At 39.7% G+C, this 27,235-nt stretch overlaps 1 protein-coding gene across 1 annotated transcript in view; it reads right to left on the bottom strand.

Moving 5' to 3' along the window:
• Positions 1-6,315: 6,315 nt before the first annotated feature.
• Positions 6,316-27,235, bottom strand: part of LOC142317221 (desmoglein-3-like) — a 57,120-nt gene continuing 36,200 nt past the window's right edge. The window contains exons 8-16 of the mRNA XM_075353326.1: positions 26,484-26,669; positions 23,798-24,069; positions 23,228-23,394; positions 22,919-23,128; positions 22,167-22,400; positions 21,052-21,179; positions 19,210-19,255; positions 13,217-13,479; positions 6,316-11,034 (exon numbers count right to left, since the gene is read on the bottom strand). Coding sequence (XP_075209441.1) covers positions 9,874-11,034; positions 13,217-13,479; positions 19,210-19,255; positions 21,052-21,179; positions 22,167-22,400; positions 22,919-23,128; positions 23,228-23,394; positions 23,798-24,069; positions 26,484-26,669 — 2,667 coding nt within the window. The 3' untranslated portion in view covers positions 6,316-9,873. The remainder of the gene's footprint in view (positions 11,035-13,216; positions 13,480-19,209; positions 19,256-21,051; positions 21,180-22,166; positions 22,401-22,918; positions 23,129-23,227; positions 23,395-23,797; positions 24,070-26,483; positions 26,670-27,235) is intronic.

The following is a 27,235-nucleotide window of genomic DNA, read 5'->3' on the forward strand; positions in this document are numbered from 1 at the left end:
TTTACCTGGGGGAAACATGAGGGATCAGAAGGGTTTATCCTGGGACAATCCCTTTAAGTGTGGCCACATCTTAAGGGCCTCACAGATCTCTGGACATGTTAGTTTTAGTAAATATTGCATTCCCCAAAAAATAATAATTGTGGAACATCTTTTCCCTGAACTCTATATTGTGCTGATCCTTTATTATGCCTCCTGCAAATGCATGAATAGACAACTGATTGCTACAAGTCTTCTTGTCCATGTTGTGCTTAAATAGTGCAGTCTATGCTGACTATATGTAGGGACACACCCTGTTCACAAGGGAAATGGTAAAAAAAACAACAGTTTTCAGCATATTCCTGCATTTCCAGGATGTTAACACAAAAATGGAGAATTTACTAAAATAGACCGATCAGAAGAGCTGAAAGGTCTGGATGTGTACAAAAAGGGGAAATATATGGAAAGTTTTATATAGTCATATAGCATAAATCCAACCTTCTAAGAGCTTAGGACAGAGGATTGGAGGATTAGACTACACTTGGTGTGTTTATAGTCTGTGACCTTAGAGCCACATTGGTTATGCAGACGCATAACAGTGAAAACACGAAGCACTATGAAATTTGTTAAAAAGAGGTACCCTAATGACAAAAAACAAAAATACAAAATGGACAAACACTTGCGGACTCTAAGGGGTACTTTGCACACTACGACATCGCAGGTGCGATGTCGGTGGGGTCAAATTGAAAGTGACGCACATCTGGCATCGCATGCGACATCGTAGTGTGTAAAGCCTAGATGATACGATTAACGAGCACAAAAGCGTCGTAATCGTATCATCGGTGTAGCGTCGGCGTAATCCATAATTACGCTGACGCGATGGTCCGATGTTGTTCCTCGCTCCAGCAGCAGCACACATCGCTGTGTGTGAAGCCGCAGGAGCGAGGAACATCTACCTGCGTCACCGCGGCTCCCGTAGGATATGCAGAAGGGAGAAGGTGGGCGGGATGTTTACATCCTGCTCATCTCCGCCCCTCCGCTCCTATTGGCCGCTTGCCGCGTGACGTCGCAGTGACGCCGTACGACCCGCCCCCTTAATAAGGAGGCGGGTCGCCGGCCAGAGCGACGTCCCAGGACAGGTGAGTCCATGTGAAGCTGCCGTAGTGATAATGTTCGCTAGGGCAGCTATCACAAGGATATCGCAGCTGCGACGGGGGCGGGGACTATCGTGCTCGGCATCGCAGCATCGGCTTGCGATGTCGCAGCGTGCAAAGTACCCCTTAGAAGGAGTAATTTCGGGTGACTTATACTGGTGAACTGGGGTAGCGTGTGGCAGTAATAGTTTTGTGCCCCCCCTTACTGTTACTAGTTGGCATCTGAATGAACACACCAGTTGGTGAGATTGTTCCAATTTTACATTAGTCAGCCCTGTTATATTCACTGAATTGGTTCGCAGGCCCCATGAGTACTTTCCTTTTCAGGTTTTAGGTGGATGTCTGTGTTTGATTTTTGTTGTCACCATCAACACAAATCTAAGAACACTAGAGTCCACAAGTGTTTGTCCATTTTTGTATTTTTTTTTTGTCATTAGGGTACCGCTTGTTAACTTTCATATTAAAAGTTATGTTTTATAAATGTATTTTTAATTATTCTACCCTGGCTGTTTTGACTGAAGATCAGGTGTGGAGCAGATGTCTGACTAGGGCATCAATAAGGAAGGTGGATCAATTTGTTAATTAGAAAAAAAAAGCAACAACAACAGCAAAAAATATATATGACATATACATACAACGAGGTACATAACATGTATGCTAAGTAGGTTCAAAAGTACATGTTAATAATACCAATAGCTATGGCCTGAATCATTGTTCATATGAATAATGGTGTAGTTGTCAGGGGGAGGGGATGCACATCCTGAAATCCCTGCCCTGGGCACAAAAAGAACTTTTGTGACAGTCATTTGGCTTCTTCTACTAGGTCTTAGGAAATTAGGTACAAATGTCATAACCTCTATACACTGATCACTGATCACTTTGTCCTCTGTGCACAACATGAGGACAATGGCACACAGCCAGCTACTAGAAAGCTGATACTGTCACACCTATGTCAGACAGACAGTACACACCCTAAGAAGTGACTTATCTGGTTTAGTTCGTTGTTCAAGCTCTCCTGCACAGTACACCAGGCTCTTTTTCTCAAGGAATTTGTACATTCTAAAAAATGTATACTAATGTCCGCACAACTGTCCACTTTGTGGTAAAATGCTAACCAAGCTACTCTGTCAACTTAAGAAAATGCAGACCTTACCAATCTGTGTTTTACAGTGAAAAAGTGCACAATATGGTATCGATGGCTGAGATGACTCCACCTTCACAGTAAACAGCAGAGTTAATAACTTGCATTTTCTTAAACCTCTATAGGGGCTGAAAACTACAATACTGCCCGCTCGTTGACAAGAAATTCATCATGCAGCAAGTGTACGTTTTAGCAGAATTGAATTTGTTGATCTCATTTCAGACCAGGGAATGGATCAAGTGTATTAACTGTTCTAATCAGCTAGGACACCAAGAACATGAACACTAAAGATGATCCATGGAAGATCAAGTTTGAGTCATAATTCCTGAAATTCGGGAATTTGGACATTAAGATTTGATTCAAAGCTTGAAGAAAAAAATTGCCTAGCACTATTTCCCACATTGTTAGAGCATCAGAGAGTAGAGTAACGTCAATACGCGTGGCCATGCAAACTTCACTATAATTCCCTGCAGCGATGACATCTAGTGGATTATCCTAATTTGTATAGTGGCAGTCAGTACCTGGGCCATCTGATATCAGTGGTTCTCATTGGAAAACAGTCTGGAGAAAGTCACTGGATAAGTCTCTCCTATAGAGTGTAAGCTCTTATGGTCAGTAGGGTCCTCTTTCTCTCTCTTACCTATACAGTGTAATATCTTATGGTCTCTGTGGTCCTCTTTCTCTCTCTCACCTATAGATAGTAGTCTGTTATGGTCATTGGGGTCCTCCTTCTCTGTCTCACCTATAGACTATAAGCTCTTATGGTCAGTGTGGTCCTCTTTCTCTAACTTATAGAGTGTAGGCTCTTATGGTCAATGTGGTAATCTTTCTCTAACCTATAGAGTGTAGGCTCTTATGGTCAGTGAGGCCCTCTTTCTCGCTCTCACCTGCAAAGTATTAGCTTTTATGTGCAGTGGGGTCTTCTTTCTGTCTGCTGTGGTGTTTCTCTTAAGGTAGGTGGGGTTCTCTTTGTTTTGTAGAATTTTAACTCTTATGGTCAATTGGGTTCCCTCTTTCTCTATCTTCTCCACATGTATTTTCTAGTATTCAGATTTGTGTGAATTTATTTTGCTGCAAATAACATTTTGGGGTAATATTCTGCAAAGTCGATAAATTCAAATTTCAAAAGATCTGCTCATCACTAACAAACACCATTGGATTTTCAGGGACTGATACAAAATATAACTGGGTCACTAAGAACATAAAAATAGAAGTTTCCAATGAAGTATAAAAGACATTACCTTCTCCATTATCTAAAGTCATTAAGATTATGAATTCAGAATTAATATCCTACTGGGCCACAATGGACACGTTTAGAGGTACTTAAATGGAACTTAAATAAACAGTCATAAATTATTACAGTGACTCATGAGATATTTACTTATATTGGTCCCAGTAGACCATAAAGCATAGCCTACCAGCAATATGAAGAATCGCAAAGGACCGACAGCAAATCAGCCTGTATTCCCGCAGTCATATTGATAATGTTTTGTTTAGGGAACTAAAAACAGACCAAAACGCATAGATTGAGCCATTACTGTACTGTTGACAACTTTTAATCAATAAGGATAATTTGTACTCACATTTCTGAGTCTAAAGGGCACTTTACATGCAGCGATATCGCTGTCGATATCGCTAGCGAGCGTAGCCACCCCCATCGGTTGTGCGTCATGGGCAAATCGCTGCCCATGGCGCACAACATCGCTTACAACCATCACACATACTTACCTGCCTAGCAATGTCGCTGTGGCCAGCTTTCTAAGGGGGCGATTCGTGCGGCGTCACAGCGGCGTCACTAAGCGGCCGCCCAATAGAAGCGGAGGGGCGGAGATGAGCGGGACGAACATCCTGCCCACCTACTTCCTTCCTCATTGCGGGCGGCCGCAGGTAAGGTGATGTTCCTCGTTCCTGCGGTGTCACACGTAGCGATGTGTGCTGCCGCAGGAACGACGAACAACCTGCATCCTGCAGCATCAATGATAGGAACGACGCGTCAACGATCAACGAATAGGTAAGTAATTTTGATCGTTAACGGTCGTTCGTGCGTTTCACACGCAACGACGTCGCCAACGAGGCCGGATGGGTGTCACGAATTCTGTGACCCCAACGACAGCGCATGTAAAGCGGCCTTTAGAAGCAAATAGGAATTATATAATACCATGGTTACAAGGATATTTTACAAAGGCCATGGGGTCATATCATTTTTAGTCTGGGCCTCCAAAAATACATATGTGCTGAAACAACTGTGGAATAAGACATTGGCATTTTTTTTTATCTTACATCCATTCACATGTATAATAATATAATTATACAATACAACATCATTCCCTATTGCCAGATTCTAATGTCATCTTTCGAATATGCTAAACATGTTGAAATGTTTTAAGACCACATAGCATAATGTTACATATTTATTATATAAATGCAGAAAGTTACTTACCACAGAGTGGACATAATACCTCACTGTGTCACTGTGTTATGTTACTCTGTTCAAAGAGATAAAAGCTGTTTGTTATATTGTACTATATAATTAAGATTAGCCTTTATTAAAAAGAATAAGTATCATACCTGTGATGGGCATCTATATCAAATCTTTCATTGAGTAGGTGATCAGTTTGATCTAATGTATGTGGGGGCATCTCGACTCTCTGCCACTGGATGATGTTGGGGGAGAGCAGGATCCGGGGAGATGACCGCTGCTGGAGGAGTCTCTCATAGATCACACAGGAAAGGTCAGCCGAGCCAAGTGTTAATGTGTATGGGGGAGTTGGAAGAGGTAGCTCTCAGGCGTCTGATTCATATCTTTATTAGAGATTAGCGGACTCCAGGATGTTCGGGTTTTGTGAGTTCAGTTGGACTTCAGATAAAGTTCTGTTCTAGACTCACACTAGCGTGAACATCTTTGGACATCACTGATTGGGCAGTTTGGCTCCACCACCCACATACAGCCAGCCGTAAACAAATCACTTCTGGGGGAGAGAGGGTGGGCAGGGTTTTCGAATTTTTTTTTTTTACTATATCTGATCACGCTGTCATTATCCCCAGTGCAAGCCATTCAGAGACTGCAAGAGGCTTGCACTGGGCTGAACACCAAGCGAACCCAATCACAGCGTATGGTCATCAGACATAAAGCTCCCAAACTCTGAACTCGAACACTGATTTTTTTTCTATAAAGCCTGAGCTCTGTGCGAGCACCAAACTTTAAAGTTTGGGTCCGCTCATCTCTAGTGTTTATTAAAAGGGCACATCCACATAGGGCTTAACTTTTTTGTAACACTAATAGATCGTTTTTGATATCAACATTGCATCCTATAGGAATGAATTAGATTTGTCTAAGGATATTTTTTTTTCACATATTTCTCAAAAAATGACAAAAAGTATAAAAGCTAGTGTAAACACTTATCTTTTTTTTCCTCCTCAAAACAATCTTTTTGGAGTTGCAGGTTGTGTATACGCTTGTACATGCAATGGATTGTGTTCAATAGACATTTATGTATTTGCTGCCTTGAAAGAAACACCCTGGCTCTTGTCAGTGAAAACCAAAGCCCTATTCTCAATTGCTTAAATATAGGTTACAGTCAAATACAGTATATTCCATTCTGTGTGTTTGGCATTCAGGGCACAAAGCTCCTTGCCTAAGATCATACAGATGGGGCAGCACTGCTCAATAAAAGGCATAAACATTTATGGGATGTTTGAATGCTAAATTTATCACTAAGAGCAATGCACCGACAATGACGGCACACATAATTCTAATGCCATCGTGTACTACATGTGATACTACACCCCACCTACTGTCTCCTCCCCAAAATCCTTTAGGATGTAAGCCCGCAAGGGCAGGGCCCTCTTCCCTCTGTGCTAGTCTGTCTATTGTAACTTGTATATGTATTCTGTATGTAACCCCCTCATGTACAGCACCATGGAATCAATGGTGCTCTATAAATTAACAATAATAATAATAATAATAATACTATGACTCACGACTAGAGTGTGTTTCTTGCATTTTTAACCTGTTTGATAAAAAAAAAATGAGGAAACTGTAGAATTATTTAAAAGTGCTTTATTAATATATTCTGGAAAATACAAAAACATTGCATAAAGTTTCAGCTCATACAAACGTGGATTTTTTTTTTGGAACTTTACAATCTATTGCAACTGATAAATTGATCGTTTTGACACTTTGTTTGAGCAAAAAAACTATCCTAAATGCCTAAAGGGGTTTTACCAACCTCTAAAACTAGTTCGGCATTACTCCAAAAGTTTAACATATTCTACTTTAATTCAAATTTACCGCCATTCCTTCACCACTGATCACTGAATTAATCCCCAGTGATTGACTGCCATGGTAGCATTATAGCAAAGCACAAAGAAGCTTTAGCAGCTCAAGTGCAGTCCAGGAGTGTTGCTGAATTTGAAAGATAACATCTAACCATTTTAGGGTTAGAAACCCCTCTAACCACTTCTTTGCATTCTAACAAATTATAAGCTGACAACAAATAACTTTAAGAAAACTGATAGCATAGGCGGGGAAATTGTACCAATGCTATATAATCTATTTCATACTGTGTGAAAATATTTTATATCATCACAAAATGCTAAATGTTATTGGCACCTATGAAAGGGAATCTGTCAGGCCCTGTATGCATCCAGAACTAAGAGCAGTTCTAGGTGCATATTTCTAATCCTTGCCTAGCAGTCCCAGCCTATAGTAGCATACATAAAGGGGTCTTTAGAAAAAGTATTCTTTAAAGATCCTTTATGATAGGCTAATCAGGCCAGGGACTAGTCGCAAGGGCGTCAGTTCTCTTGGATAGTTGGCCCCTTTAGCATGTAAGCACTTCTGGTTATGCGCACTGAGCTGAAATCCAGCGTCAGGCGCGGTGCCCGCAGAGAGGGGTGATCGACCATGCCTCTGACGCTGTGCGTTCATTAACATATTAGCACACCCACAGGGGCGTGCTCACATGCTGAGGTGGCTGACCAGCCATGGGAACTAACGCCCTTACGACTAGTTCATAGCCTAATTAGCATATCATAAAGGATCTTTAAAGAATACTTTTTCTAAAGATCCCTTTATGTATGCTACTATAGGCTGGGACTGCTAGGCAGGGATTAGAAATATGCACCCAAAACCGCTCTTGGTTCTGGCTGCATACAGGACCTGACAGGTTCCCTTTAAAGTCATATGCTTAATAGTATATTAATGAACATTTCCACCTGAAAGTGGCCATTTATAAGTAAACCAAAAGTTAGAAAAATACCTACAAATTTTGATGCATTTTATGCTTTTTTGTATTTTTCTTACGGTAAAGTAAGTAATGGCTAAAGGGAATCTGTCACCAGGTTTTTGCTCTCCGATCTGAGAACAGTATAAAGACAGAGATCCTGATACCAGTGACGCATCGCTTACTGATCTGTTTGTTGTCATTTTGATAAAATCAATGCTTTCTCTCCTGCAGATATAGCAGTTATACAGAGATCATGAATTTGCTGGACTACCTGGCAGCATGCCAAGTAGTCTTCCACTGATAATCTACTGCTGATTAAACAAAACTAAACTAAGCAGCCCAGTAAGTGAAACACCGCTGGAATCTCTCACCCTGCTCTTAGATTAGGTGTTAACAACCTGGTGACAGATTCACTTTAAGTCAGTATAACACAAACCAGTTGCAAAGGAGCCACATATTGCCATATGTTGGCAGCTACATGTACAATTGTGTACCACTAAAGTCAACACCAGGGTCGGAACCACTTTTCTGGTAGTCAATTTGAGGCCTGACTGGTGGGCAATATCAATATTACTTAACTCCTGGGTCAATTTATATAATACTTGCAGTACTGTACAAAAGCCTAAGGCAGATATGGAAAAAAACTGTAACATAAGAATATAAAAAAATAGAAGTGTTAATAGTTTATTTTTACCAACACAGTTTTTGAAGGAACTAAGAAGATAATTATCCATCATGTAATACCATCAGGGAGGTGTCTGATTAGCTCCAAATGTATTCTGCAGCCGGACACCAACATACATACAGCCAATGTAATTGAGAACTATTTTGAGTGTAAAGAAGAACAATGAGTCCATAAAGTGATGATACGGCCCCCACGGAGCCCTGATCTCAACATCATGTAAGAGGTTTTCCACTACTACTTTAACCCCTTCTCATATAACCTCTTCCTAATAATCTTTTCCTAATATACTTTTATTACCTGCCCTGCTCCTGTAAGCCTATGTCTATTTGTCTGGTTTATTACTGCGTTGTGATGCACCAAGCCTACTTTGTATCTGGGGAATCTCCGGAATCGGAGGAACTGAACAGGGCACGTCACTGGTGGGGGCAGGGCTGCCTCTTCCTGAGTGACAGCATGCTCAGATCTGCCTCCATCCTGCCGGGGCACAATCACTTTACTTTAAAGGAGTCACTTCGGTCTAGCACTATTTTACTGTGAAATCAGTCCAGATATAAGTTGACAAAAGCCAACAAGGAAATTAAAATGTGCATATTATTGGTTCCACCACTGGATGTCCCAATTTCACTCAGTACCAGTTTTTAAATGGATTTGTCTTGATGCTATATGATCTGATGTTACTGTTCATCTAAATGAAAATATGGATGTTATGTATAATATATATTTATTAGATGGAGTTTAGGTAAAAAAAGGACATTAGTAGGTTTTATAAAAATGCATTAGAAACAGAACCCTTTTAAGCCTCTATTTATACTAGTGCATTTTAAGAGCGTTTTCTTTTTATTTATTAGAACAAATGACATAACTAATGTTATTATTTCATCAGTTATTTCAAGCCATCACCTAAAGACAAGAAGAAAGGAATGCGTATGAATATTACGTAGCGCTGCTGTTTTTGTAGGAGTAAAAATATAATTTAGTGTGGGTTTTAAATAATATTACTAAACTTTTTCTAAAAATAAAAACTCTATAAGGGTAGTTACATTTGTGTACCCTAAGAGGGGGGTAATCAAATAACAATAAATTTTATAAAAATATTTATATTATACAAAAAAAAACCATTTAAAAATAGGATTTTTTATTTTTTTTTGCACTTTTGTATTTAGAGCTACAGGCGCGAACATCAAAAGACATGCAGTGAACTAACCTAGACCGAAAGGGGCAATGTAAGTATGAAGTGTAGCAGGTTCTATGGGGAAAGTAATGATATTTACAGCACAGTAACACAATTGTAATTTACATATATTACACAAGAGCAATGAACTAAAACAGCCCAAACACTGAGACGTATTTGTTTAATTTTTTTTAAGCTCATTGACAAATACTAAAGTTGTATGACTGTATGTTTTTTTTATTGTTTTTTTTTTTTTTTAACCTTAACCTTAGTTTTCTTTTTACATGTAAGACATCTAGGCTACTAAAAAACTTTTTTTTATGTTTTTTTTTTTTGTTTTTTTATATTTGAGTGGTCACATAAAAGACTAATGGCAGCACATCTGATTATTTTCAGTGGATCAGTATGTCTATTATTGAGTCTTTAAAAGCTTGATATTTATTAACATAAACAAAATCTAAACTGAATAATTAATAGCGTAGTTTTTTTTAAACAATTTCCAGTTCAGTTGACAACTTTTATTGTTTAGTGTATTGGACTGTGCTGTACTTTGTTACTTTGCTGCGGGTTAAACTAGGGGAAGTGGAGCCCATTACTTGAGATCGCAAAGGCTCTGCACTCAACATTTGGGTTTTAATCGCTGGACCAGATCGTACAGTTTTTTCTGTTACATATAGATTTTGAGAACTTCCCATTTCGGGACGAATGCTTAAATTCCCCTGAACATTTGAGATGGGTTGTATCACTCTTTCAGTAACCAGAACATTCTGTGCATCACCTAAATCTAAATCTGGGAAGTTAAATGAATTAGATAGCCTGACATTCGCATTTTGAGAACTTCCCATTTCGGGACGAATGCTTAAATTTCCCTGTACATTTGAGATGGGCTGTATCACTCTTTCAGTTACAAGTACATTTTGTGCATCACCTAAATCTATATCTGGGATGTTAAATGAATTAGAGAGCCTGACATTATTTGGTGCAGCAACCCTTTCTCTTAATACTACATTCGATGCATCTGAAATACTTGTAATGTTTGGTATCTCTAGGAATTCATGAACACCAGATGCCGGACGAACTACCCTTTCTGTCACAATAACATTGGAGCCATTGTGTAGATCAGAAAATACTCCACGTGCTGCTGGCGCTGTAGATTCAACCAGCCTTTCTGTTACTAAAATATTAGTAGGGATGACGGGATCTACATTCCGGATAACTGGTCTCATTGTGCCCCCAGATGTTGTGTAAGTCTCAGTTACAATTACATTACCTGGCATTAATGTCTCTGCCATTGGCCTCATTGGTTGCAGGTTGGCAGATGACATTGAGCTTTCGGTTACATATGTAGCGCTCCTAACAGCTGCCGGTTGATTTACTGGAACACTCAATGCTGATTCATTTAACATCATATTTGCTTCAGTTTCTATTATTGGAATGTTTGGAAATAATCTTGGCTCTCCACCACTTGCCACTGGTTCAATCTCTGAACCAATGCAAATTTCTGCCAGTGTTTTAAATTTCGGTCCCAACGTGTCCAAGAAAGTGTCATCCAAGTCATCAGCAATAAAACTGCAGCATCCAACAGATCCAGCTGGACTTCCCATGCCTTCATTATCATAAATCAGAAGACAATCATTTGCTGGGCGACTCTCATCTTCATTGGCATACAATTCTGCTTTCTAAAATGATAGCAATCACAGAATTCCATAATATTATATCATTCATTATAGCTACAATCATACACTTACACAGCTTATTTTGATACTATTTTCCCATTCCATTTCTTTAGTTCACTGACATCTTTTAGCAGAGTAATCATTTAAAAAGTAGTAGACACTTCTAATAATACTTTTATCCTTTATTATTTGAAATTTTTATTTCCAGCTCCTTATTAGACCTAGCTTCTAGTTAAACATATTTGTTGGGTGTGTTATAAGACTACACATAGCACTAAAACAAAAACCTACTTTTCAATATAAACTCAATATTTATCCAATTGTGGTAGGGGTCTCAGGACCCAAACCCACATTGATATACAGGCATATAAATTACTTACAAAATAAAAAAGTCAAATTAAAAATTATATGCTCTAAACTAGTAAAACCAAATAAACTCTAAGGCCTTGTGCGCACTGGGAAATGGAATATTCTTGAGAAAATTCCGCATGCTCTCAAAGATTACCGCACCCGCGGTAAAAAACTGCAGGAAACCGCACCCGAAAACCGCATGCGGTTTGCCGCGGTTTGCTGCGGTTTTACCGCGGTATTGCCGCGGTTTTGCCGCGGTTTTGCCGCGTGCGGGTTGGGATGTGCTTTATTGCATTCAATGCAATAAAGCACATTGAAGAAAAAAAAAAAAAAAGTCATTTAATTCTGAGATAGTAGATAGACAGAAGAATAGATAGAGGGATAGATAGATAGACAGACAGATAGAGGGATAGATAGAGGGATAGATAGAGGACAGATCGCTGCATTTCCCACGGTCGGCAGTGAGTTCACATTACCGGCCGTGGGAAATGACCGGTAATTACCTCTGCTGTCTGCTGCTTTCATTCAGCGCTGTGTCTGTGACAGTCGCAGCTGGATGGAAGCAGCGCAGGACCTGTGGATTACGCCGGAGCGGTGGATTACGCCGGAGCTTTGGTGCGGGAGGGGTTAATAAAATGGTGAACGAGGCTTGTTTGTTTTATTTAAAATAAAGGATTTTTCGGTGTGTGTGTTTTATTCACTTTACTTATGGGTTGATCATGTCAGCTGTCACATAGACGCTGCCATGATCAAGCCTGGAGTTAATGGCGGTGGTCCCCCACCATCATTAACCCCTTGTATTACCTTGCTGCCACTGCTACACGGCGGCAAGAAGAGCCGAGGACACGCCGGTAGTGCCGCATAATGCATGCGACAGTGCCGGGGCAGCTGCGGCTGATATTCTCGGCTGCGGGAGGGGGAGTGAGGCGGGGGACATTAATCCTGCCCCTCTCCCTCCCCAGCCTGAGAATACCGGGCCGCCGCTGTGTGCTTACCTCGGCTGGAAGGTAAATATGCAGCGGAGCCCACGTTCTTTGTTTTCTATATTTCCGTTTTCTTTCTATGTGTGTTCTATGTGTCTGTGTCTATGTGTTCTATGTCTGTGATGTGTCTGTGTCTGTGATGTGTGTGTGTTTACTCTCTGCACGGCTTCCTCTTCCTGTAATGACATCACTTCCCTGCAAAACCGCAGACAGGCGATGCACATTACCGGTGGTAAACCGCGAAATACCGCAGGGAATAACGCAGGAAAACGCAGTGAACCGCACAGAATTTGCTGCCTGCGTTATTCCCTGCGGGATTTCATGATTAACATTGGAGTCAATGGAGTGAAATCCCGCAGCGATGTGCGGAAAAGAAGTGACATGCACTTGTTTTTGCTGCGGGATTCCCGCAGCAAAACATGCAGCTGTCAAATTCCACCCAGTGCGCACAGGATTTTTTTTCTCCATAGGATTTGCTGGTGATTCACTGCAGAGATGTTCTGAACATTTTCTGCAGCGAAACATGCAGCAAATCCGCGGAAAATCCGCAGCAAAATCCGGTAAGTGCGCACATAGCCTTAAGGCAGAAGTCCCACAATCTGTCATGTATTTAGTTTTTTTCCAGGCTTTCTATGCAACTGCCATTATAAAAAAACATTATGGACTTTGTGGTCACAAAGTAGTTTAGTAATATGTTGGCAAAGGTTCTTGTGTAACTTCTAACCACATGACCTCATTATTGTGGTTGGTAATAACTTTGTATTATACAGTAATAAAGTCAATACAAAAGTAAAGGTGGTCTGCTATTCTTAATAAATTAAATCAGTTCTTAGTGTTATTGTGCAGCTTACCTCAGCAAAGTAGTTCTCCACATAAGCCATGTTCAGAGTGCCACTTTTCTCATATGGTGGTGGCATGATTCCTATAAAAGAGTTGGCTGTATTGCTTATGCCTGAAAATCCTCTCATACCATCTCCATCAAAACCATCTCCTTGAACATGGGACATCTCGATCCCAGTCCCAGAAGCATGTCTTGTGCCACCTGCTGTTGCTGTTCCTGATAAGCTTCCTCCCGCAGCACCAACTCCTTGTATAAAGTTACCAGCATTGACTTCTGCAAAATAGGAATTCATTGAAATGGGACTAAACCAATTCTTCAAGTACTCAACACATTATTGATAATATTACATGCTAACTACTTGGGCTATCAATGCACACCATAATACATACCATACCTATGTGGCTTAAATTCTGCACATATTCACTTTTCATACATTGTAGACTTGCAGACATACAGTTAGGTCCAGAAATATTTGGACAGTGACACAAGTTTTGTTATTTTAGCTGTTTACAAAAACATGTTCAGAAATACAATTATATATATAATATGGGCTGAAAGTGCACATTCCCAGCTGCAATATGAGAGTTTTCACATCCAAATCGGAGAAAGGGTTTAGGAATCATAGCTCTGTAATGCATAGCCTCCTCTTTTTAAAGGGACCAAAAGTAATTGGACAAGGGACTCTAAGGGCTGCAATTAACTCTGAAGGCAACTCCCTCGTTAACCTGTAATCAATGAAGTAGTTAAAAGGTCTGGGGTTGATTACAGGTGTGTGGTTTTGCATTTGGAAGCTGTTGCTGTGACCAGACAACATGCGGTCTAAGGAACTCTCAATTGAGATGAAGCAGAACATCCTGAGGCTGAAAAAAAAGAAAAAATCCATCAGAGAGATAGCAGACATGCTTGGAGTAGCAAAATCAACAGTCGGGTACATTCTGAGAAAAAAGGAATTGACTGGTGAGCTTGGGAACTCAAAAAAGCCTGGGCGTCCACGGATGACAACAGTGGTGGATGATCGCCGCATACTTTCTTTGGTGAAGAAGAACCCGTTGACAACATCAACTGAAGTCCAGAACACTCTCAGTGAAGTAGGTGTATCTGTCTCTAAGTCAACAGTAAAGAGAAGACTCCATGAAAGTAAATACAAAGGGTTCACATCTAGATGCAAACCATTCATCAATTCCAAAAATAGACAGGCCAGAGTTAAATTTGCTGAAAAACACCTCATGAAGCCAGCTCAGTTCTGGAAAAGTATTCTATGGACAGATGAGACAAAGATCAACCTGTACCAGAATGATGGGAAGAAAAATGTTTGGAGAAGAAAGGGAACGGCACATGATCCAAGGCACACCACATCCTCTGTAAAACATGGTGGAGGCAACGTGATGGCATGGGCATGCATGGCTTTCAATGGCACTGGGTCACTTGTGTTTATTGATGACATAACAGCAGACAAGAGTAGCCGGATGAATTCTGAAGTGTACCGGGATATACTTTCAGCCCAGATTCAGCCAAATGCCGCAAAGTTGATCGGACGGCGCTTCATAGTACAGATGGACAATGACCCCAAGCATACAGCCAAAGCTACCCAGGAGTTCATGAGTGCAAAAAAGTGGAACATTCTGCAATGGCCAAGTCAATCACCAGATCTTAACCCAATTGAGCATGCATTTCACTTGCTCAAATCCAGACTTAAGACGGAAAGACCCACAAACAAGCAAGACCTGAAGGCTGTGGCTGTAAAGGCCTGGCAAAGCATTAAGAAGGAGGAAACCCAGCGTTTGGTGATGTCCATGGGTTCCAGACTTAAGACAGTGATTGCCTCCAAAGGATTCGTAACAAAATATTGAAAATAAAAATATTTTGTTTGGGTTTGGTTTATTTGTCCAATTACTTTTGACCTCCTAAAATGTGGAGTGTTTGTAAAGAAATGTGTACAATTCCTACAATTTCTATCAGATATTTTTGTTCAAACCTTCAAATTAAACGTTACAATCTGCACTTGAATTCTTTTGTAGAGGTTTCATTTCAAATCCAATGTGGTGGCATGCAGAGCCCAACTCGCGAAAATTGTGTCACTGTCCAAATATTTCTGGACCTAACTGTACATAGCACAAATACATATATATTGGATACATTTTTAAAAAGTGAAGATTGTGAAAAAAATACAATTTATCTTTAAGCACCACTTCTTAAGCGGGTTTTTTTTTTCATTGCTGGAGTAGCGCTTTAAAGGTAAGTCCCCTAGCCCTGGTATTATACTCACCCTCTGGTGTTTACCTACTTTTTTGCAGTTGCGCCGGTCCCACGGCGCAATATTATGACTGTAACGTCTAACTGCCCGGAAATCAGAAGGTACATCACAAACGCTCAATACAACTCTATGGGATACAGAACAAGGCTCATAAAGTTGTATTGATTTATGACCTCGGTTCGCTCCATGAAACACTAGAGCTGCTGGAAGGTCTCAAATTGCCGGAGATCGATGGGAGCGATGGTTATAGAAGATGAAGCCACCAAAGGATGAGTATAAGACAGGTGTCAGGGGATTTCAATTTTAAAGCACTGCTCCAGTGCAATAAAAAAAAACCAAAAACCTGTTGGAGTGGTGCTTGCACGTTATAGTCAAAGATCTTAAACAGTAGTGTAACTCCTGAATGAACATAGGGGGTAATTGCCTCAGCCTTGTGATCACAGCGGCTTACCCATAGCTACTGCTACTGTAAACTATATCGTTTTGCACAGGTTTTGCACCTCTCCATTCTATAGACTGCTGGTCAATGTAGGCCAGCGGTCAAGAGAACAGCAGGAAGACTCCAAAGGCGGGGACGTGGAACAGCGTGATGATGTCATCACGCTGGGACTCTGCGTGCCACAGCGAGATGATATCATCACATTGGTCCTCCTGCCAGCAGACCCATCATGATCCATAGATAGTGGGGGAAATACTAATTCCTATATTAAAGTGTGAAGGAAATACTGGAGGCCTTATTACAGTGTTGGGGAAATACTAAAGGCTATATTACAATGTGGGGGAAATACTGGGGGTCATATTATAGTGGGGGAATATTTGGCGCCATATTAAAGTGTGGGGGAAATATTGGGGTTCATATAGTGTCGGGAAAATAATGGCGCCATATTACAGTGTGAGGAAAATGCTTGGGACCATATTACAGAGTGAGGAAAATACTGAGGTCCATTATACAGTGTGGGGGAAATAGTGGGGGCAATCATACATTGTGGGGAAATACTGGGTGCCATATGACAGTGTGGGGGAAATACTGGCTGCCACATATTACAGTGTGGAGGAAATACTGGAGGCCATCATACAGTGTGAGGGAAATACTGGGGGTCATATTACAGTGTGGGGGAAATACATACAGTGCGAGTATGGCTACTTAGGGCTATCATACAGTGGTGGGGTACTGGGGATCATCATACAGTGGGCGGGCCACTCGGGGCCGCATACAGTGTGGGGGGGTTAGGGACCTGCATACAGTGGAAGGGGCTACTGAGGGCCTACATACAGAGGGAGTGGGTTACTGTGGGGCCCATTATGCTGTGTATAGGGAGCTGTGTATCTATCATACTATGTATATGGGAATTGTGAGGGGCATCATGCTGTGTATTTGGGAGCTGTACATAGGGAGACTCATTAGACATTGTTAAATGGGTACTTAAGAAGCATTATTATTATTAAAGGGGCACTCAGTATTGTTACTGTCAAAGGTTCAAATTGGGAATTATTACTTTCTAGGGGGTAAAATGTGGGCACTGTTTTCTAGGGCACTTGCACAGGGCATTGATATTTTATAGGGCAAATTTTACCATCTAGAGGGCACAATGGAGTAATTTTACTTTATATCAGGCACAATGGTGGTTATTATCTGGGGAGTAAGAGGATCAGTAATAGGGACACACACTACAGCAGTGGTTCAGTATTGGGGAATCAGCAGGATGAGGAGTTTGTGCAGGTTGGGAGCAGATGGGGACTTTGCTTGAAATGTGAGAAGTCAAATGTCTCTATTTTTGTAACCTCTGCAGATGACTCGTGACTGGAAGAAATTGCCGTGTTGGTCTGGACCAGATGGAAAAGAAAGGAAAAGTGAACGACTCCACAAGAAGAATGTCATCTGTAAGTCTTCATCTCACACTGTACTGTAATTTCTCACATGTTCTGCAGGACTGGTATCTACCACTATACGGTCACCGTATGACAGTAATATCAGTGCTAATCTTTGTATAGTGATTTCTATAATAGCCAGTCATCCGATGAGGTTCCCCTATACCTATGTTTAGGCTGCGCCTCTATCGTTGTAATCAGGGTTACCTGGTTAGGGGCCCACTCAGATGTTTTGCCCATTATGAGTTGAACTCCTAGCTACATCTCTGATCTAACCAGTGAAAAATTGTATTTTTCACTAGCTAAATTATGTAACAATAGAAAGTATATAATTAAACATTTTGAGACTATAGAAATATTCTGTATCTATATTTCCAATAGTATATATTCTCTTATTGTAAGTCCTGTACACCATTGGTTTTACAAAACTTTCTATAGAGTTTGACCCAACCTAGGCCAAAATAAAGTTAATAGTCAATCCTACAAACAAAACAATAACCTACAGATAGAGAAGACTATACCACAAAATAAAAATGATAATCTTTATGAAACCATGATTCACAGAAAAAAATGAAGACATGGATATATAATACAAAAATATAAATCTGGTTGCACACCGAATCAGCCTCTCGTAAAGTGTTAATGCATATAAAGCCCATACTTACATTTAATTCTAAATTGACCAGGTACAGATAGTCTTACATTCTTGACATATAATAAAAAGGTTATCCACTACTTTAACATTGATGGCCCATCCTTAGTATAAGTCATCAATGTCTGATCGGCCGGGGTCTGGCAACCAGCACCCCCGCCCTACAGACGCTCTCGGTGCCGGTGGAGGCAGCCTGTGGTCAGAAATACTCAGTTCCAAAGTTGCTCCATTGTCTGGTGGTGGCTGTAGCTGGGTGTGCAGTACCAGGCCATGGCTGCTGTCAGAAGACTGGGCAGCTTTGGAACTGAGCATTTCTGGGCAAATACGCTGTTGCCGCCGACACACAAAATGCTTATTGGTGGGGTGCGGGCTGTCAGACCCTAGCCAAACAGACATTGATGACCTATCCTAAAGATATGCCATCAATGTGAATGTAGTGGATAACCTTTTTAGTGTTTTTTTTTATGTGAATCATGGCTTAATAAAGCTGACTGATATTTTGTAGATTGTGATATTGTGCCCTCTATCTGTAAATTGTTATTTTTATAGAGTATGTTGACACAGTATAATTTTGTTGTGTAATTTAGCATAAGATCCACTACTGAAGTCAAAATGCAAACCACCTTCCATTGTTTTTCAGTCGGAATTCACCTAGCTTTCTTTTTAGTTTTGCATTGTGAATATGTATATAATAACTGGATCTCATTTAGTTACTGATTTATTTAAGTCATACCACAAACGTCACATTTTCTTGACCGAATTTGTTTTAAGTGGGTGGATCAGTATACACATGGGTAATTTTGTAAAAATAAAATATACTCCATAACTTTTTGTACTAACGAGTCTTAAGCTCTTCCTGTTTAAAGGGTTCTCCAAGCATGTCATAATAATGACCTATCTGGAAGATATTTCCATAAGATACTTCATCAATATCAGGCCGGTGGGGAGTGACACCCAACACACAGAGGAATTAGCCAAGCATGAAATAGAGCTGCACTGTGCAGTTCTATTCAATGTGCAGCAGCTGCTGCCAAGCTCTGCAAATTAGCTAATATTTAGGATAATAGATACAAATACATACATACAAAGATCTATTTCTTGGTTCAACATTACATAGCTGTATTGTGTTTTCTCGCTACTGCATTTGTAAAAATCGTAGCCACAAAATGATACTACTTCAACATGTAAAGTGTTAAAATTATTAAAAATGAACATTTGTTAAACTTACCAGAATAATCAGGGCCTCCTGCAGTTACAAATGGACATGTCATATCCTGTATAGAAAACAAACAAAGAATGATTTATTGCTATTGTTTTATTTTCATTGTTACAAGTCAGTGCAGCCCGTCCAGTCACACACACACACACACACACACACACACACACACACACACACACACACACACACACACACAGAGTAAAGGGGCCCAGTTCTACATCCAGAGTAGGTGGAATTGTGCATTATGATGAACTAACTATTGGATTGCAAGGAGCCCAAATATTGTTCTTGCACAGTGGCCCTCTTTTGTCTGTGCCTAACCCTGCACCTTTATAATCTTGTTATAAATCTGTCTCCAAAACCAATAGAGTTCATGTTGAGTTTAAACACGTTTAGCCCCCTTTTGTTGCTCTGTTTTCTTGGGAAGGTTCACATTAAGAATTGGTAGTGTGTCTGTAGGAATATGTGCCCGTTAATTTTAAGGTCAGGCTAATTTCGGGAAGGCTCTCTTCTGTTCTTGCATTGCAAGTTCGATAAAAACATGGTTTTACTACTTTCTTGGGTAGGAACTTGAGGCTCCCCAACAAACTAGTCAAACCATGTTTTTATCAAACTTGTAATGCAAGAACAGAAGAGAGCCTTCCCTAAATTATTGACACAAAAATGGAAGCATAAAATTGTCATTGTGTGCTTCACTAAAAATAAGATATATAGCCCAAATCCTAAAAAAAAGCTGTATATCCATTGTCTCCTTCAAATTTTAAGCAGCTGCTCAACCGCAGAAATCCATTTCATAAAAGCTGATGATTCCAAGTTCTGATGATGATGCCACTTTCAGAGGCATTTAAAGATCTGTAGTGAGTAGAGATCAACAAATCTTTTGAAATTTAAATTTTCTGGAGTGACTACCCCTCTGAATGTAAGAACTTACACTCTATAGAAGGGAGAGAACTAGGCTAGGGCCACATGAGCGTATGGCATGCGATGCGAGAGTATCAGATGCAATATACCAATGACCCCAGGCTCAGGCTCTGCTGCGAGCCTGAACCTTATGTGATTATACTGTGATCCGATCCTGTGATTGGATCACAGCTGTGGAACAGAGGGAGGGATTAATCTCTCCATGTCCTCCATTGTCAGCCTGTGTGTATATTGCACAGCACTCGGATGTCATCTGAGTGAAGTCCAATGTTTGACTTGCACACATAGACTTGTATGGGTGCGAGTGAATACAGTGCTCGCATACATTCGTAGACTGTTATGATTGTTTTCTCTGTGCCTGAGAAAAAAAATCGCAGATGGGAACTGCATGATAAAGTAACATTGGTCTGATTTTTTTTTTATCTCAATCCACTTGTCTGATTTTACTCTCTATGTGTCCTAAGCCTTACTCAGTGAATCTGAAGATGAGAAATGACTTTGCCATACAAACTGTGCTCCACTGGGATCTGGGATCTGTGATGGCCCAGGTACTGACCACCACTTTACATAAAGACATTAGACTGTTAAGATGTTTCAGCAGTGTGTGAAATGTTATTGGTATTATTTTCTTTTTTTGCAATCCGTGAATCAAATCAATGGCGCTGAAACATCTGAGCTCAATATTTAGGTGTGATGTCCACATACTTTTTGCCATATAGTGCATCTAAGTATTAACTCTGCTATATCTATGTCAGATGTATGGATCTGTGGAATAGACATTGTATTTTGCCGTCACAGATGCTTACATTAATGTTTGCTAATTGGTCATCTCTTTTTGTCTTTTTTATATTTTCTACAAAAAGTTAAAAATTCAAGTAGTAATGTAATTATTGTAATACTAATAATAATATTATAAAAAGAGAAACTGACCACATCCTCAGGCTTGGCACCTTCTGTTCCCCATGCATGAACAGCTCCATCATACCCAGCGGCAATCGGAATAAATTTAGTCGCTGCAGCAGATCCACATACACATAGTGGTAATAGGAGCAAGGCCACTGTTCAGAAACAAGTAAGAAGTATATAAAAGGATTTTTCATAAGACATAACATTGCATTGGGGAATTTTAATTGAAAGTATAAAAACGGTATAGTGGTTTAGGCATATAGTAGTTTAATTGTCGATAAGTATGATTACTCTAGTTTTTCATGAATGTCTTGTTATTTTTCTTAGCTTTCTGTTGTAGGTTTCCCTTTACACATATAGAGGCAATTGATCTGGAGATTTTGACAATTATTGAATTTTCCATTTCATAAATGAACTAGAGCAAAGCATGGCAACAGTCTAGCCATGACGTCATGTAGATGTAGAAAGGAAAGGAAACAAAGTTGTAGTATTTGATTGAAAAAAAAATGGTTCAACCGCAATAAAGATATTGACATGTTTTCTAGTATAAGGCACTATGGGGCAATTCAGATAGAAAACCTGATGGACCTATTGACTTTAATGAAGCACTCTATGCTCTGTCTGACCTATAATTTTAACAGTGCCTGCCTTCTTGATGTGGGCACAAAAGTATGGTTGGCTGCACTTTTATGGCCACCTCAAGAACTCAGACAGTGCTGAAAGAAGGCCAGACAGAACACAAAGTGACTCCATGTGCTTCATTAAAGTTAATGGCTCAATTTGGGGTTCTGCCCAAAACCATTTTCAGGTGGACCTCCAACAAATTGCAATATAGAACTAGTCTTAGATGTCATAGATAATAGAGATAACAGCATCTTTCTGGATGCCAAAGAGGGCATCTCTGAGACTCCACCATCTCCTGGAAACAACAGTACCAGTAAGTTGTAATGTAGCAGTGTCTAGTGGTGGTCCAAGGTTACTATCGTTAACTTTCCTAATAAAAGAACACTTACTGTTAATGGACTACAATACAGAATACTACATTGCTGTTGCTTTATCATTATTACCTCTTCATAATGACTAATCACATATTTAGCAAAATAATTAATAGTGAGTTAAAGTCTGATTAGATTACTTACAAAGAAGAGCTAAAAATCCTAGAACCATGAGGCCAATTGCTGCGGGACCAAGGGATACATTCTTGCTTGACAGTTTTGAAGCATCACAAGATCTAGCAGCGGTACACTCACAGGCTTGTATACCAATAGGAATTGCGTTTGGACAGGTCAGATTATTATTGTCCGTAGCGTATACGAGCACAGTACTATTACGAGCTCCAACAGATGGTCCTCCAACCAAAATCACTGCCGTGTCTAAAATAGAAAAAAGTTCAATCAACTTTTTAAATATATAAACAGGTATTAGATTAATATTACTATTTGATAGTACTAACATACACATATATATACTAATTCACATATCTATCTTTCTATTTATCTATCATACACTTGCCCATTATCTATCTATCTATCTATCCTTCTATGTATCCCATAGCCTCCTATCTACCGAACTATCTATTAAGGTGACCCCCACCTGTTTATTCATGCTGTTTGTACATTGGCCACCATGAATCATACACCTCCTCTGTTATTGTGGCCTTGTATGTTTTACTATGTATGAAATTCTGCAGAGTAACCCATACACCACTACAATAACAGAGCCTATTTCTGATCCATTTCATGGGCAGCACGAATGAGAAGACGGGTGCCCTTTAATAATGAAATACATAAAACTGAGAATGACAACTAAAATCAGTATTAAGTCATATATTGAAGAATACAGGGAAAGTGAGATGTAGCCTTTTTATATTTTTCATCTTGTTAATAGTTACCGTTATATGGTAGGACATTCCAGTCAGAATTTGGCGCAACAGTTATCTTCAAAGGGGCATTCAATGGGTCTTGAACTGCCCTAATAATAACTTCCTTCCTATCCAAACATGCCACACGGGGTTCTTGTGTAACCACAGGACAAGCTGGAGTTGGGGTTGGATTACTCATTCCTACTGCAACTGTACCAGATGATGTTAAGGTAGGATCATCTGCACAAAAATAAATAGAAAGGAAAAACAAGTGATGACGTATGCTTTTACAAATACTGAGGATCGTAAAAAAAAGTGGAAAAGTGGATATAGACTTACTAGTGTCTTCAGCAAAGATTGTGGCAGTGAAATTTTTACCATTATTTGGATTATTTGGATTAGTGTTATCCTTTGCAATATTGTCAATCATTTGATAAGTCATCTTGATCTCACCAGTTGTGGAATCTATTATAAGCCACCGGCTGGATTCTTTGTTCAATGAATACCTATTGAGATTGACAGTATTAAAAATTCTACAATGTAAACTAGTAAAATTTAAAGGGATTGTCCATAGTAAATTACGGTAGGTTCTCCAAAGACATAGGCACTCTATAAAAGGTCCTGAACAACTGACTTTTCTACATTCATTAAATGTTCTAAAATGTATAGTATTTGCCTATTTCAGTACTTTCCAATTTATACTAATGTAATACATTTGTTGAGGATGTGATTTTGTGGCACTTAAACAGTTATTTTATGGACAGGAGGCCTGCACAGTTTATAAGGAAGACTACTAATAAGTTAAGGAGAAGAAGTTGTAATACTTGATTATTAAGTGAGCAAAATAATGTCCCCAACACATTGGCAAATCTCTTTACTGATTATAATGAAAATGGTTCCGTAACTTACACAACATTTTTCGCTGGTCCTCCAGTGTCTAAATCCACAGCTACAATTTTGGCCAATACATATTGTAACATAGCTTCTTTTGACAACCCTGATGGAATCTGTACAAAATGGCTGGTGGGAATAAAGGCAGGTCCTTCTCTCACATTTTGTACTTGAACGCTTATGCTAGACACTTTTGCTTGGTATTGAGACATGACTGAAGAGTGGAAAGCTGCCCGGTTGTTTACAAGGATAGCTAGATTGGCTGACTGCATTGCTTCGTAATCCATTGCCTACAGATACAAAAGATAAAAAAATCAAGAATGAGAAAGATTGTCAAATATCTTATGTGCATGACATATGTGTATTAATATTTGAAGTACAAGGTGTTTATTTCATAGAATGAAAATCCATCTATATAATCTGCATCACGGAAAATTATAATTGATATTTTTGTAATATTTTTTAGTGTCAAGGGAGGCTAATACTTCTAGTTTAGAAGTGAGTAAGATACGAAATCTAGTGGTCAAGTCTGCTCCTTCATTGACAGGGGTATGTTATTTAAAGCACCACTCCGGGGTATTTTTTTTCAGTGCTGGAGTGGTGTTTTAAATTTAAATCCCATGTCCCCAGTCTTCTTCTTATCCTTTGGTGGCTTCACCTATTTTCTTAGACGCGCTGGTCCCCCAGCGCCATCTTGTGCCCATAACTTTTGACTGGACGGAAGTCAGAAGTTAAGTCACCAGCTCACAATGCAACTCTATGCGAGCCAGAGTGAGCCCAGAACGACGCTCTCATAGACTTGTATTGAGTTGTGACCTGAGGCACTCTCCATGAAACACTGGAACTGCCAGCAGGTCACAAATTGCTGGAGAGCAATCCTGAAAACAGATGAAGGTGGCGGCAGGTGAGTATAAATAATGGTCCAGCGACTTACATTTAAAAAACCACTCCAGCTGTGAAATAAAAAATGCTGGAGTGGAGCTTTAAATATACTAATATACAGTATGTAAACCTATACGATCATGCATCACAAATTTAGCTCTTGAGAAAACCTATGTTTTTGTTCCTCTTGTCTGTACTTCATACAGCAGTATTGTGTTCATGCCCCATACGCTGCTCATTCATCAGGTTATTGGATTGTTTATTGCTCGATGCAAACTGCAGATGCGCTGCCGATAACATGATACTATATGGAGACAGATTGATCTACTAGTGATCGTTCTGTGCCAATCATTCTTCCTCAGCCCGTGTAAAGAGGCCAATAAACAAGCACTGAACGACTTCAATACTGTCGGTCACGCTTGTTTAACGGTTTTAAAAAAAAAAAAAAACCCTCCCCAACCACACGTATTGCCAATCCATATCATACGCATAAATAGCCTGGGTCTCAGCTTCCCATACACAGTAAGTTTTTTAACTGCATGAGAGGACACACACAAGCTAGGGACCCCAACGTAGAGAAATACTTTGGCGTAGTGTTGGGGCTCTATTGCATTGATCAATTCAGTAGCTAAATTTCTCTTGATTCATATGTTCATGGCAGTAATGCAGATTCCATTTTTCACATTTTCACTCTTACATATAGCTATTGGATTTTTCAAGTCAGTATTCACACAGCAGTTTCTGCTATTTCATGTATTCCCCTTACATAGTCACTGGTGTGCATACCTTATCTCCCCATAGTGTTTAACGGTTTGAACTCAGCGCATGTAAGTGTAGCCTAAATATCTAAGTGTGATGAAGGAATATGATAGCATTTAGGGCCCCATTTTAATCTTTGCCCAGGGCCCCACATTATCTAAAACTGGCTCTGATTAGGTGGTTCAGGATGCTCTAACAAAGGGGCAACAGTGCTTAGCTAATGGTATTGATCCTTTGGCTGTGATTGATTTTGCTTGTCTCAAGTCAGAAATGTGTCATTATGGCTGTACTGAAAGTTTTCCCTTTCTGTATAGGGAGTCAATGAGTCTTTATATTGCTTTTTTTGCTTCTACAAAGTGTTTTTAACATTTCATTATGTTGAAATTATAGTTAATCGTTAATGACTATAGTGATAAGGGGACCCATGGCCAGATTGCCATCATTAAAATGTTTTGTGCACCGCCATTGGTGGTGTATATGTCTGGGCAGTGGGCTCTCCTGAAGCTCCGCTGTCAGCAATGTATAGTGGCAGCAAAGCTCCAGGGGAACTTTTTCTGTGACGTGCTGGCGCAATGACTCCTTTGTGCCAGCGCCAACATATAAGTGCTGGCCACAAGAAGAAGTGGAGCCCCGGCAATCGAAGCAGGGTGCCTGGCTATTGAAGCACTGTGAGGTGAGTATGTGTTGTGTTTTTTTTAATTTGTGTATGGGTTGTGTGCCTGTATATAGGTGCTGAGAGCTCCTGAATATAGGGAGCCTAAGTGGGGGTGCATGCTGTATATAGGGAACTATGTGGGGGACTCATACCATATATAGGGAATTAAATAGAGGCTTTTACTGTATATAGGGAGACTGAGGGTTCATCCTGTATATAGATGGCTATTTGAGAATATACTGTATATAGGCAGTTATGTAGGCTCACGTAGTTTCATAATGTATATCAGGAGCTATGTAGGATCTCATACTGTATATAGGGGGCTATGTGGGGGCTCACATTGTATATAGGGGGTTTCAATAATTTAAATCACTATCTATATACAATATATATCTGCAAAACATTTACCTGTACGACTCTTAAGACACCTTCATTTGTCTGAGAATCTGTTTCAATAGTGAACCATCCTCCTTCATTGCCTGATATTATTTCGAACACTGCAATCCAATTATCAGAGTACATTTCATCCAAATCGAAAACTTTCATCCTTAGGTCTGAGAAACCAACCATATTTTCTTTGATTTGAACTGAGTACTGAAACATGAAAAAATAAAAATAAATGTTTGATATAATATATATTCGAATATATATTCTGTCACTTATCTAAGGACACACAGCAGAAATGTTTTTCAAGACTTTGCATGGTGTATTGTTTTCCACTAATGACCTCAATATTTTTGCTCTAGCTGCTGTTTGCAAAAACGCAACAGCCTCTCTGTAACCATGCTATGTTTTGGTTGCTTTCATTTTTATTTTAGTGCTCTATCATAAACGTTAGGTCAATTTTGAATCATGTTGTTAGCTAAGAATGTAGTTCTCTTAGGGGATGAGAATCCTTCACAGGTTCTTGCCACCTATCGTGGTTCCCCAAAAATAAAATGAAAATAAGAAATAGCAGGATTTTTTTTTGCCTTTTTGGGGTATGCATAAAATATAAGCCCTACTCCAAAAATAAGCTCTAGTTGTGGATCATCATACTAATATTATCCTGAAATAGGGCTTGGACAGTTCTTTCAGGATATGTAACTTTTATTCGCGTATGTTACCCAGTTGTGTTGCTGTAAGCCCGAAATTTTAGTGTCACATGCTGGATAGTTAAT

This window comes from Anomaloglossus baeobatrachus, chromosome 6 (assembly GCF_048569485.1).
Source record: "Anomaloglossus baeobatrachus isolate aAnoBae1 chromosome 6, aAnoBae1.hap1, whole genome shotgun sequence".
Classification (NCBI taxonomy): domain Eukaryota; kingdom Metazoa; phylum Chordata; class Amphibia; order Anura; family Aromobatidae; genus Anomaloglossus; species Anomaloglossus baeobatrachus.